Source organism: Microtus ochrogaster, unplaced genomic scaffold (assembly GCF_000317375.1).
Source record: "Microtus ochrogaster isolate Prairie Vole_2 unplaced genomic scaffold, MicOch1.0 UNK1, whole genome shotgun sequence".
NCBI lineage: Eukaryota > Metazoa > Chordata > Mammalia > Rodentia > Cricetidae > Microtus > Microtus ochrogaster.
In genome coordinates, this window is record NW_004949099.1 from 26,954,272 (window position 1) to 26,968,272 (window position 14,001).

The 14,001-nt window shown below is 41.2% G+C and overlaps 1 protein-coding gene and 1 pseudogene across 4 annotated transcripts in view; both read left to right on the forward strand.

Moving 5' to 3' along the window:
• The window catches only part of Thumpd3 (THUMP domain containing 3), a 21,989-nt gene that overhangs the window by 5,377 nt on the left and 2,611 nt on the right, over positions 1 to 14,001 (forward strand). For all 4 annotated transcript variants that reach the window (XM_013352876.2, XM_005364991.3, XM_013352877.2 and 1 more), the window contains exons 4-7: positions 2,295 to 2,768; positions 6,604 to 6,734; positions 9,954 to 10,023; positions 12,857 to 12,972. In XM_013352876.2, the coding sequence (XP_013208330.1) occupies positions 2,295 to 2,768; positions 6,604 to 6,734; positions 9,954 to 10,023; positions 12,857 to 12,972 (791 nt within the window). The remainder of the gene's footprint in view (positions 1 to 2,294; positions 2,769 to 6,603; positions 6,735 to 9,953; positions 10,024 to 12,856; positions 12,973 to 14,001) is intronic.
• Positions 7,317 to 7,413, forward strand: LOC113458064 (annotated as a pseudogene).

The window sequence follows — 14,001 nt, forward strand, 5'->3', positions numbered from 1 at the left end:
TTACAGATGGTTGTGAGCCACCATGTGATTGCTGGGAATTGAACTCAGGACCTCTGGAAGAGCAGTCAGTGCTCTTAACCTCTGAGCCATCTCTCCAGCCCCTCTTCTTCTTTTTTTAAAGGATGAGTTTTTTTTTCTGTAGCCCAGGCTAGGCTTGCATTTGAAGAGATTCTCCTGGGATTGTTAGGATAAGCCCCTATATGCTGGCTGTCTTATTATTTTTAATGGCCCGAGTTGAGGGATGTTTATTTTGTATGTTCTGTTAGCTGGAGTATAAACAAGTCGTCTTCCTTTCTAGAAAAAGCGTTGTAGTCAGTGTTCATTTTCTTCTTGCAATAATGTTGTGAAGAGTCTTGAATTCATCTTGATAAATATTTCTCCCTTACTGCTTTCTTGTTTTTGTGTGATGATGTTCAAGTCTTTAAACTCTGTAAACTCCTTCCATCTCCTGGTGACTCACCTCATTTCCTTTCTGCTTCTAAGTCTGCTTAATTTGGATGTCATTGTCTTTTTTTTTGTTTTTTCTGACTTTAAATAATATTTCTTAATGCTGTTCTGTGGTGACTTCTTCCTCTGCTATTTTTTCCCTGTTTTGTTTCCTTCCCCCGCATCGTTTTGTTTACTTCCTAATCTCTGTGTTGAGAAGTTTTGAACTTACAAGTGAATGAGGCAGTTCCTCTCTGACCTTTGTAAGGGAGTCCCAAGGGTGAGACCCTGAGGGTTTTCCAGAACAAGAGCTGTCCCCGAACTGACTGGGGATAAACAAGTCTTTTCTTCCTTCCTTTTTTCTTTTTTATTGTTTTATTGAAGTATAAATTTTATTCCACTAAATGAATTGTCTTAATCTTTACTTCCTCTCTGGCCTCATGGGAACAGAGGCTTTGGAGTTCATCTAGCAAAACACACCTAACTCTTATCAATGAACTGTAGACAAAAATATTTGAAAAAAGTAGCATGCTGACTGCTAGATTCGAGTATAAAATGTGACTGAAGTGACTGAGAAACAGATTATTTCATTTCCTAAAGGTTTTGTTCAGAAACAGAATCTCACTGCATCCTGGCCTGGAAAGGACTTGATAGACATGGCTGGCCTCAAGTTCTCCGAGATCCAGCTGTCTCTGCCTGGGATTAAAGGTGTGCACCGCCACACCTGGCTTCTGGAGCTTCAACAGAATGTTATAGTTTAAACATCTATACTGTAGTTGTTTATATAGGTTCTACCGCTCTGTTTGGCTAGTGTTTGCTCTGTTGGATAGCAGTCTTCTGTACTTGGAATTTCAGTATCATCAGTCACTGCTTCTTTGTTGTTTACTCCTGCAGTACTAGCAGTTGAATTTAGGACCCCGTACTCTGTACCACTGAGTGATATCCCTGACCCTCTTACTTTTATTTTGAGGTAAGGTGTTAATAAGTTATCTTGGCTGGCCTTTAACCTACTCTGTAGCTCAGGAAAGCCTGAACTTGCAACTTTACCTCAGGTTCCTTAGTAGCTGGGATTACAGACCTGTGCCAATAAACCCACCCTGGCAGCTGTATATTAACCACCCTTTATATGCCTCTGCTGTTGTAGGTGTGTGGCCTATAGCAAAGGTCAAGGTAATTTGGGTCTTTCCACCATACACTTACAGGAGTGGCCTTGCTAGTAAACAGTACATAAACCTAGTAACTATAGATCATGCTTAGTACTGTAGTCAAACTGGAAGAGAAGAATTTGACAGGGCAGGTACCACCAAATTTATTTCTTAAAAATAATCATATGAGCCAGGTGTGTTAGTGCACACCTTTAATCCCAGCACTTTAGCAGCCAGAGGCAGGTGGAGCTCTGTGAGTTCTAGGCCAGCACAGTCTACAGAGCCTTTTCAAGGACATATTTCACAATAGCCAGGACTATAGAGAAGAGACCCTGTAACAAAAAGATAATCATGCTGTTTACAGTCTGGACAGATGACATTTTTAAACCTCTTTAATCTTGTTCAAATTCAGAACATCTGAAAGGAAGCCTTAAACTGGTTGTCTTCTTCCCGTCTACTGCTGTCCTCCCGTCCCCACAGGCATTCCTCGGTGCTGTGTCTGACCTGCCTTCTCTATTGCCCTTTAGTAGCGTGATGTTTCTATATCCTCGCTCATCATTTACACTGGGACTTCTTAATTGCAGGCATTATTTTCCCCTTTGTTTCTGCACTCCCACCCCTCATCATAAGGACTCGGAGCTGTCTATAAAAAAAAAGTGGGCATCTATTTGTTCAGTTAAATTGGTGAGAAATGAAAGGGCTTCATTCTCCATTCCTTTGCAGGAAGAAGTTCTAAAAGACTTTGAAGAATTGGCTGGAAAGCTCCCATGGTCTGACCCTTTAAAAGTCTGGCAAATTAACACCAGTTTCAAGAAGAAGAAAGCAAAGCGCAGAAAGGCAAGTCAGAGTGCAGGTCAAGAGAAGGCCAACTGTGGCCAAGGAGACAAAGCAGAAGAGACAGGCGGTAAGAAGCTTTCCAGCAGCACTTCAGAATCACATATCTTGGACTATTATGAAAATCCAGCCATCAAAGAAGAAATATCAACCTTAGTGGGCGATGTCTTGTCATCTTGCAAAGATGAGACTGGTGAATGCTTAAGAGAAGAAACTGAGCCACAAGTACAAAAGTTTAGAGTCACCTGCAACAGAGCAGGAGAGAAACATTGCTTTACCTCAAATGAGGCTGCGAGGGATTTTGGGGGTTCTGTTCAAGAGTATTTTAAGTGGAAAGCTGATATGACCAACTTCGATGTAGAGGTGGGTATTAGCATTGACTGATCATTATGGCTGTAATGGGGCTGGGAAAATGGCTCAGTGGGTAAAGCGCTTGCTGAGCAAGCATGAGAACCTGCGTTTGGATCCCTAGCACCCACACAAAAGCCGAAAACGAATGTGTGCATGTTAACTCTAACACTGAGAGGTAAACAGGCAATACCATAGAGCTTGTTCGGCAGTCCAACCGAAACAAGACCCAGGTTCAGTGAGAGACCCTGTCTCAAAAATAAGGTAGGATAGTAAAAAGACACTCAGTGTAAAATGGTTTCCGCACGCTCACACACAGAAGAGAAAACAGGTTCTCATATATCTGTAGAATTTCCAGACTAACCTAGTAAAGGGACAGTAAAGCAGTGGCCACAGAGCTAGGAGGATGTAGTTAGGAATAGCGTGGCCTGTGGAGGGATAGGGATAGACTGAAATTTTTACTCTGAAACTCTAGAATTGGACAAGATTATCTCTGAGCCTCTGTTTGCAGTGGAGCCAATAATAGTATATACCTTGAAGGTCTATACTACAGAAGCCAAACGAAATAATGACTTAAAAGAGTTTGGTATAGTGTATTGGTATATGCTAAGTGCTCAATGGACAGGTGGTCAGAACTCAAGTAATGGTGGCACGCGCCTTTAATCCTAGCACTCAGGAGGGAGAGCATCTTTTGTGAGTTCAAGGCAGGCCTGGTCTACCTAGTGAGTTCTGGGACAGCTAGGACTATGTAGAGAGCCCGCCTTGAAAGCCCCTCAGGTGTGCACTGTCTCTCTGTCTCTGAACTCGGCATCACCATGTCCAGTAGAAGATGAGTCCTTTTTATAAATTGTGCTGGACTCAGCCCCAGCTTGTGCCTAGTAGACAAGCACTCGGCTTCCAGTCGCTGTCTACACAGCCCTCTAATTTTCAACTAGGGATTTTCTACATTATGTGGACTTCTAGTTGTAAATTTACCTAAAACTTACTTTTATCTTAGTTGCAGAGTTTTGCTGCTAAATCATATTGGAATCTAATTTTCAGGCCCTCAAGTCTGGGTTTAGGGCTTAATCCTCAAATGAAACTAGCTCTGCTTTTTAAAGTCGGCTAGTTTCTCAAAACCCAATGCCTCCTGCTAGCTTGATTACCCTTGTGACTACTGGGTGACTAATGTGCATAATAGTAATTTGAGTTCCTTACATTTCTGGTGCCTCATATAGGTCCCTAGCAGTTGACATTTTACCAAGAAGTCAATTTCTGTTGCTTTTGGGTTACTTAAATCTGGGGCATGCCACTTTCTTTGTAACTTTTCTTTAAAAACATGTCAGACTAGTACAATACCCCATTCCATACTCCCTTACACAGCTGCCATGAGAGTGAATAGGCTAAAGAAGAGCCATATCCAGAAACTAGCACAGTCACACAGAGAACAAATCATGGAGCCACACTGCCTGGGTTAAATTGTTTGTTTTTTTTGTTTTTTTTTTTGGTTTTTCGAGACAGGGTTTCTCTGTGGTTTTGGAGCCTGTCCTGGAACTAGCTCTTGTAGACCAGGCTGGCCTCGAACTCACAGAGATCTGCCTGCCTCTGCCTCCCGAGTGCTGGGATTAAAGGCGTGCGCCACCATCGCCCGGCTGCCTGGGTTAAATTGTAACTCGGGCCCTTGTGCAAAGGGCACATGAACTGCTGTCTCTGTGTCCTAGGCTCGGAGGGGCTCATAGGAAATGAGGCCATGCGAGGAAGATGTGTAGAGCAGGAACGTGCATGCTGGAGTGTCAGCTCTTGACTGCTGATGCTGACAAATCTGTGATGAGGACATTCTAGGGAAGATTAGGGAACAGTTTTATCTTCATAGAATATTTTTGAGTTAGGAAAACTAGGACAAAGACAGTCACTAGACATTATATAAAAATACTAAGAAAACCATAGCTAATAAAGCAAACGTGTCAGTGTCAGAGTCTGCTGTGGAAGAGGGTTTGTTATGTTTGAAGCCTTCCCAAAAATTGGAGTAATTTAAAAAAATAAATGTAGTTAAGTATGGTGGCATATGCCTTTGACTGAGGAGACAGAGATGGGCAGATCTCAAATTTGAAAGCTGGTCTGGTCTATATAGTGAGTTCCAGGACAGCAAGAATGCATAGTGAAACCGTCTTGTTTGTTTATTTTTTCATTTTTCCCCTTCTTGGTTTTTTGAGACAGGGTTTCTTTGTAACACTGACTGTTAAAGAACTCACTCTGTAAACCTAGCTGGCCTTGAATTCAGAGATCTACCTGCTTCTGCCTCCCAAGTGCTGGGATTAAAGTTGGATGCTAACACTGCCCAGTGAAATCCTGTCTTAAACAAAATAAAAGAACAATAACACACACACACACACTCATATTTTAAAGCCATGTCATGAAAATATGTTAATATAATAAACATTATATTATAATAGATAGGAGATAATCTAATGATAGCCAGCTTATATATAAATAGAGTGAAAAGAACATATTTTAAAATTAAATCAAAATAGAATATACATAAATATATGTGTATATATTTTATCTTTGTGAAATTAAAAAATGATACAACTAATTTATAATAGTAGTGGTCAGATTAATGATCACCCTGCATGTTGACCAGGAAGGAAACAAAGGGAGCTGTCTAAAGGGTACTGTATATAGGGCAAGCTCACTGAAACATATATATCATTAGGATTTACTTACCTCCAGGCTCATGAAATGGCTCAGTGGGTAGTCAGACTTGTCACCAAGGCTGCTGACCTGAGTTCAATTCCTAGGATACATGGTGGATGTTGTCCTCTGGTTTCCACACTCAGGCCATGTACGCACACATACACATAAATAAATAAATGAATGTCATGCACTTTATAGTAAGCATGCGAAGTGTAACTCAGTCAGAAAGTTTGTGTGAGCTGGAGGGATGGCTCAGTGGCTAAAAGAATTGGCTGCTCTTTCAGTGGGTACAGGTTTAATTCCCAACGTCCACATGGCAGGCAACTCAAAATTGTCTGTAGCTCTAGTTCCCGAGGTCTTCATAGACACCAAGTGTGTATATGGTGCACAGATACACGTTCAAGCAAAATACTCATACATAAAAAATATTTTTTTTTTGGTTTTTCGAGACAGGGTTTCTCTGTGGTTTTGGAGCCTGTCCTGGAACTAGCTCTTGTAGACCAGGCTGGCCTCAAACTCACAGAGATCCGCCTGCCTCTGCCTCCCGAGTTCTGGGATTAAAGGCGCGCGCCACCCCAGCCCAGCAAAAATAAAAAATTTCTAAATTGAAAGTTTTTGTGCCTGGTGGTTGTATATGTCCAAGCCACACCTGACTTTTCTGTGGGTGCTGGGGATCCAAACTCAGGTCTTCATAATTGCGAGTACTCTCTCCACTGAGTCATTTCCCCAGCCCTGTATAAGAAAGTTGTTTTGTTTCTGTTTTATCTTAAAACTTCAAAAAGTCTTAATGAGGTAGACATCTATTTCGTACTTGTGATCTCAGCGTTTATGAGGCAGAGGCATGAAGATTTTGCGTTCAATACAGCTAATTTACATAAGAAATTCAAGCCAATCTTGACTCTGAAATCCTGTTTTATTTTATTTTTTTAAATTATTTATTTTGTTGTTGTTTTGTTTCAGACTGTGTCTCTTTATCTACTCCTGGCTTTTCTGGAACTCACTATGTAAGCTAGGCTGGCCTCGAACTCAGAGAGCTCCACTGCCTCTGCCTCCCGGTGCTGGTTGCAACACCACACCCAGCAAAGGCCCTGCTTTAAAATTAAAAAAAAAAAAAAAATCTTGGTAATAAGTGCAGTTTGAAGAATGCCAACTATTTCTTTTATCAAATTTAATGTAGGTTCTCCTGAACATCCATGATAATGAAGTCATTGTTGGCATTGCATTGACAGAGGAGAGTCTCCATCGCAGAAATATTACACATTTTGGACCAACAACTCTTAGGTCAACTCTTGCCTATGGGATGCTCAGGTAACAGAAGGGGATTTTCTATCTATATTGCAATGGACACTTTGCTCTGAATCTTGCCTAAAAGCCCATTTTCTAAAATAATATTTCTTGGTAAGGACACAAAGTTGCCTGTTTCCTCTTCAGTATTCAGTGTTGGCTTAGATGGTGTGTTAGTATTGATTATAGTGTGAGAGTCGTAGCTTCGTGTGTGTGTCTTCAGTTGAGAAAGGATATTCTTTTACAGGAGATAGAGCTTGATTTGCTAGGCTTTGTGTTTATACAGTGAAGTAGACAAGGGATCTTTAAAATGTGTAAGTGACTACAGAACTTGTGCTGAGTGAAGCTGTTGCAGTGCAGCACAGGCCAGCTTGGTATCGTGAGAGCTGGGATCCTAGACACACCACTTACTGATATTTTTAAATGTTACAATGGCAGCAACCCAGGGATCATCATGGGACTTTTAGAAAGGCAAAGCAAGCAACCGTTTTCTGTTGTCATTTTTCTGTTATTCCTGTTTGCTGTCTTAAATAAGAGTTTTCCCTCTCTAAACTTGATTTCAAGATTGTAAAATGTGTTTGACATGGGACTCAAAAGATTATTCATGTGCTCAATTTGGCAGCACATATACAAAAATTAAAGCAGTTCAGAGAAAATTAGCAGGTCCCTACATAAAGATGACAGATAGATTATGTAGTTTTCTATATAAGCAAAAAAGAAAAAGAGAAAAAGATTTAGTCTGCTGGAGAGATGGCTCAGAGGTTTAAGAGCGCATGCTGCAGAGGACCTGAATTTGGTTGCTAGCACTCAGGTTGGCAGACAGATGATAATGACCCACAACTCCAGCTCCAGGGGACTCAAGCCTCTGTCTTCTTGTCTACAGTTCAGCATTTGCAGGCACGTATCCACCCACACAGGCACACATACACATACTTTTTTAAAAATAGAGTGGTGGCTGATTGTGGGGTTATAGAGATGGCTCAGCAGTTACGAGTTCCTGCTGTTCTCTCAGAGGACCAGAGTTCAATTCTCAGCATCTGTATCTGGCAGCCTACAACTGTCTTTAATTCCAGCTCAATACCCTCTTCCAAAACCCTCTTCTGGCCTCCATGGGTACCTGTACACATGTGCATGTGTATACATGTGTGCAGTACACACAGAGAGATACAAATACATACACATTGGTAAAAAAAAAATATTAAAAAGTTTGGTTTAGGGCTGGAGAGATGGCTCAGAGGTTAAGAGCATTGCCTGCTCTTCCAAAGGTCCTGAGTTCAATTCCCAGCAACCACATGGTGGCTCACAACCATCTGTAATGGGGTCTGGTGCCCTCTTCTGGCCTGTAGGCATACATACAGACAGAATATTGTCTACATAATAAATAAATAAATATTTTTTAAAAAAGTTTGGTTTATGAACATTGGAGGCAGAAACAAAGACAGATTGCCTTTTTTTATACAGTGCCTGGCATGTCCTAATGAGTCATATAAGTTTATTTCCTTCCTTTCTAGTTTTTGCTTCCTCTTTTATTCTGGTCATGTGTGAATTCATAGTTCCTCACAACTGGATATGAAGTTGATAACAGAAAATTTAAAAGAAATACTCCTAAATTTCATTCATTGAACAGACATTTATTATCTGCCTCCAGTTGTAATTATAGAAACCAGCATACAAAGATTTATTTTGGGTGCAAGTATTAAAAAGCTAAACAGAATTTAAAATGTGATGATTGGTCTGAGGAAGCAGCTCCGTACAGTTTTTGCACATCAGGGCCAAGTTTAACCTCCCAGCAGCACGTGTGTCAGTCATTCCAGTACCAGGAGCAGACACAGGAGGATCCCTAGGGCTCTCTGAGCAGCCAGTCTAACCGGATCTGTGAGCTCCCAGTTGTGAGGGACCCTTTCTCAAACATTGAGATGAAGAACAATTGAGAAAGATGCACAGCCAGGCATCTTTCTCACCACTCTGCGGGCAGAGAGGCAGGCGGATCTCTGTGAATTCAAGGCCAGCATGGTCTACAGAGTGAGTTCGAGGACAGCTAGGGCTCTGTAGAAAGACCTTCTCTCAAAAAACTAAAACCAAAGAGAGAGAGAAATGCTCAGTGTTGACCTCTGACCTTCACGTGCATGTAGGCAAACACAAATGTGTACACATGTGCACATATACACACGAAGTGATAATTATGCTGAGAACAGGGTGGTTGGGGAGATGAGCAGAAAATTATACCAAATTCACAAAAAGTCTTGAAAGCCATTTCAAGAAAGGTAGAAACTGTGGGGCTGGAAATTGGCATAGCACCATAAGAGCACTGGCTGCTCTTCCAGAGATCCTGGGTTCAATTCCTAGCACTAACATGGTGGCTCACAATTGTTTGTAACTCCACTTTCAAGGGACCTAATCCCTCTCCTGACTTTGACAGGCACTGCTCATCTGTAATCCAGATATGCATGCAGGCAAAACATCCATACACATAAAGGTTAAAAACTAAGAAGGGTAGAAACTAGATGAGAGAAAACACAGGAGACTGCTTTTCTCTCATTTGAAAGCTTCTGGGCTTCTGCTCAGCTCAGCCATGCACGTGGCTGCCCGCCATTTAAATATATGTACCTCCAGTTGCACATGACAAGCTCACACACCCAGGGCTACTTGCTCTTTATTCCAGATTCCTAAGAGGATTTGAGTGACGTGTTTTGATCAGATGCCCAGTCATGGCCCATTAGCAATGACTGACATTACAGGCTTGCCTAAGAATCTGTCTTATGAGGGAGATCGTTAGCATTCATGGTGCAAGATCTTAAAAAGAACATGAAAATGTTAGAACAGATGACACTTAGTGACCTGAGGATTGGTGCTACACAGAGGAGATAAGTAACACGTGAAGTTATTCACAGTGACCTGTAGTCCTGACTGTCACCTCATACGGGGCCTAGGAAAATGTGTCTTTGTATCAGTTTGTTAGATGGTAATGGGGATGTTACAAGGATTCAGTGAAATGACACGTGTATAAAGGTAAAGCAGTTATTTTATCTTAAAGATGTTATCTCGAGAATTAAACCACATTAAGTTTGAAACCCAAAGCCTTGTACACATAGGTGAACACTGCTACTGAGTGCTAGCCATAGGCTGATTTTAGATTATAGATTTCTGCTCCTTCATGCCTGTGTCCTAACCTTTAGGAATCCCTATTGTGGAAGCCTCAGCTTTTGGCTGATCTCACATGTACTGAATTTTTTCTCCCTCCAGGCTCTGTGAACCTAAACCTACTGATGTAATAGTAGATCCAATGTGTGGAACAGGGGCAATACCAATAGAGGTAATAATCCCTATTTGTTTTTCCATACACAAGTGATAATATCATTTATTTCAAACAGGAAGTGCCATACAACTAGATAGTCAAATTTTCTAGATGACAGAGGAGCTGAAAATGACAAACTGATAAATCCTTTTTCTATGATCGATGAGCCACTAGATTGAAGAGCAGAGGCTAACGGAAGGTATCATAAACTGGAGGAAGTTGGTTTTCCTCTCCATATAATTAGAGGTTCCTGGAGTGAACTAGTTTAGTTATGAAAAGGAGAAACCACAGAGTTGTAGCTCAGTGCTGAGGTAGTTGCCTGGCATGCCACAGATCCTGGACTTGATCCCCAGCACTGCAAAACAAAACTAGAAAAACCCACCACCTATGAATATTTTTTATATTTGTTTGTTTTGAGACAGGGTCTCACTATGTACCTGTGGCTGGCCTCCAACTCACCGAGATTTATCCATCTTTACAAGGATTAAGGCTACAAACTACCATACTCAGTCTTTTTACCAGTTTTTTTCTTTTTAAACATTACTTTACATATTTTGGAAGTCTGACAAAGCTACATAACCAGTGCCCTGAAATAATTTTCAGAATTACTGCCTCACTCATAAAACATAAAGAAGGCACTGGGCAGCTGTGACCCACGCTTTTGATACTAGCACTTGGGAAGCAGAAACATGTAGATATCTGAGTTAGAGGCTAGCCCCTGTCTACAGAGTGAATTCTAGGACAGTCAGGGCTACCCAAAGAAACCCTGTCTTTGAAAAACAAAACAACAACAACAACAACAAAAAAAAAAAACCCAAAACACAAAAAAACTACAGAAGGCAAAATCAGAGCTGGGAAGATTTTTTTTTTTAATTTTTTTTTATTTTATTTATTTATTGAGGATTTCTGCCTCCTCCCCGCCACCGCCTCCCATTTCCCTCCCCCTCCCACGATTAAGTCCCTCTCCCTCATCAGCTTGAAGAGCCATCAGGGTTCCCTGACCTGTGGGAAGTCCAAGGACCGCCCACCTCCATCCAGGTTTAGTAAGTTGAGCATCCAAACCGCCCAGGCCCCCCCAAAGCCATGGGAAGATTTTTTTATTCATTATGATTTTTAACCTTTTTGAGGCAGGGTCTTGGTATGTAGCACAGGCTGGCCTTGAATTCAAAGCAGTCCTCTTGCCTTAGCATCTCCCAAAGTGCTGGTATTGCAGGCATGAGCCACCACACACAGTGAAAAAGGAATCTTGTATGTAGAAAACTGTTGAGATTGAATCACAACACCTGTATGTCTGTAAGTGATTGACAGGAAGGAGCTCACAGTAAAATCACTTAGAGGTTTGTGTGAAACATTCCTGACTATATCAAAACCAGTGAAAAGAAACTGCACATAAGTACCACAGATTGTGTTGAGTGGGCAGAAATGGAACGGATGAGCAAGCCCAAAGCAACCCACAGAGGGAAAAATAATCCAAAGTGTAATTAGAGAATCTTTGGTCTGACTTTGATCAGGAGTTGAGATCAAGAGAAAACCACGTGGTCTGCATGTTGTGATGCAGACTGGTGTTGGCTGGGGAGTGACTGCTGCTGAGATCTGAACCTGAGAGCTTAGTTATGGTCAAGAGTTCTGGGAACGAAGCTGTACTTCTCTAGCATTAAACTGTGTCCTTTCTGTGCAATACCAGGTGAAGTTACCATGTGTCCAGAAACATACAATAGAAACAGACATGAGAATAAAAGTGGGGGAAAAGCCAATCTGAGCCATTTCCATGTTAAAGTAGGCATGAGAGCACCATTGTAGAAAGAAGCTTTAGCTGAGAAATGATGGAAATCGTGAAGAATTGCCAGGGTCTGTGAACAGATGTGTTCAATATCAAATATCTGGCCTAGAATATGCTGAGATTTAGAAGTAATATAACATGCAGCCTGAGGTAGGATATCCAAATTAGATTAAAAGTTTAAAGAAAGATGGTTGGCAAAGATTCTTACTCAGTAGAGCCATATCTCCAGTGGGTAGGAATCTCCTGAGAGACCTACTCTGTGGGTTCCTTCTGTATTCCTACCTGCCCAGTTTCAGGCATACTTAAACATTCCTTTTGTTTGCAGTCATTGTAGAATAATAGACTAGAATATGTCATTACCCTCAAGGGCCTGGGCAAATATAAAGTTAGTGCTGTATTCATGCTTGCATGTCTTCATGGCAGAAACTGTACTACTATAGTATGTCAATGCTTGGCATTTATATTCTGCTGACATTTTTTTACTTAACTACAAAATCCTTTAAGAAACAAATGGTGGTTATATTTTAAAGCTAAACTCTCACAATCCAAGAGTATAGGTCTAATTAGTTTGGTTAATTTTGGAGGGATGGGTTGGGGTTCTGAGACAAGGTTTCTTTATATAACAGTCCAGGCTGTCCTGGAACTTGTTTGGTATAATACCAGGCTGGCCTCAAACTCAGAGATCCACCTGCCTCTGCCTCCTGAGTGCTGGGATAAAAGGTATGCACTACCACTCCCTGCAGTTTCATTAAGTTTTTAAAATCATGTTAACTTGGGGAATGTAGTCTCTTGTATGCCCCGGCCTTTGCTGGGTCGGGACTGAGTAAAATAATAGACCTATGCTGAAGGAGTTGCCAGATTATGTGGAAGACAGAGTTGATAGACATAGTTAAAAGTGGGACAAGTCAGCAGCAGAGGTACACAGAGTGCTTCTGGAGCTACATCTCCAGTGGGTGAAAAAGAACAGGGAAGTCCTTTCTGTTGGCACGATAGCCATGTTATTGAACATTGACCATAATGACTTACCCTTTAATTGTCTCTTGTGGTATACTTAACATTCTTGTCTCATAGGGTGCTACTGAGTGGTCTCACTGTTACCATATTGCTGGGGACAACAACCCACTGGCAGTGAACAGAGCAGCAAATAATATCTCATCTCTATTGACTAAGAGCCAGATTAAAGATGGGTAAGTTTAACTTCAGAGACTGCATTCCATATTTGCAAGTCACTCTCCATACTGCCTTAGAATTATCGTTCATTGCCAGTGCTTTGTGGCCTCTCAATAACTTTATGAACAATGTGAGAGACACCACCTAGCTTACTGAACATCATTTATAATTAACTACAATTTCCATTCTTTACTCCAATTTTATTTCTCCTTTTTTCTTAATTATTTTTATGTCCTTTTCCCAAACAGTACAGTACAGTATAGATTTATTATTTAGCAAAGGTCACATCCTATAACTAGGTCTTACCTTGAACTCACTGTATAGCACAGCTGGCCTCAGACTCAAGTCTTCCTGACTTTGCCTCCCAAGACTGGGATTGTAGACATGAGCTATCAAATCCAACTATTTACATTTGTAGTACATGAGTACATTCATTTTAATGTCACAAATTTGAAAATACTTTTAGCTTTTTTCTAAAATGATGTGTGTTAAGCCAGGTTGTGGTAACACACCTTTAATCCCAGCACTTGGGAGGCAGAGGTAGGTGGATTGCTATCACTCTGAGATTAGCCTGGTCTACACAGTGAGTTCCAGGACAGCTGGGACTACAGAGAAAACCTTTCTCGAAAAACCAAAAAAAAAAATAAAATAATGTGACGTGAAAGAAGCATGAAAGCCATTCCCATAACTTCTAGATTACCAGTGGCCCTGACTCGTGGCCTGGCCTATTTGTTTGTTAAGTGTGAGCCTGGGAGTGTCATGCAGCTGTGCCATGGTGCGGAGGTCAGAGGACAGCCTGTGCAGTCAGTTCTCTTCTTCCTGCTCTAGGTGTCAGGAATCCAACTGTTTGTCAGCCTTAGTGCCAGGCATCTATGCCAGCTGGGCCATTTCTCTGGACATTTTAACACTTTTTTACATGTAAACTCATTTCCCCTGATGCTTTTTAAAATTGTGTGAAACCTTACATCCAGCCTTAACCATTTAGAAAGCTTGTATTTCAGTTATGGCTATATTTCTTCCTACACTACTATAACTTTTTTTTTTTT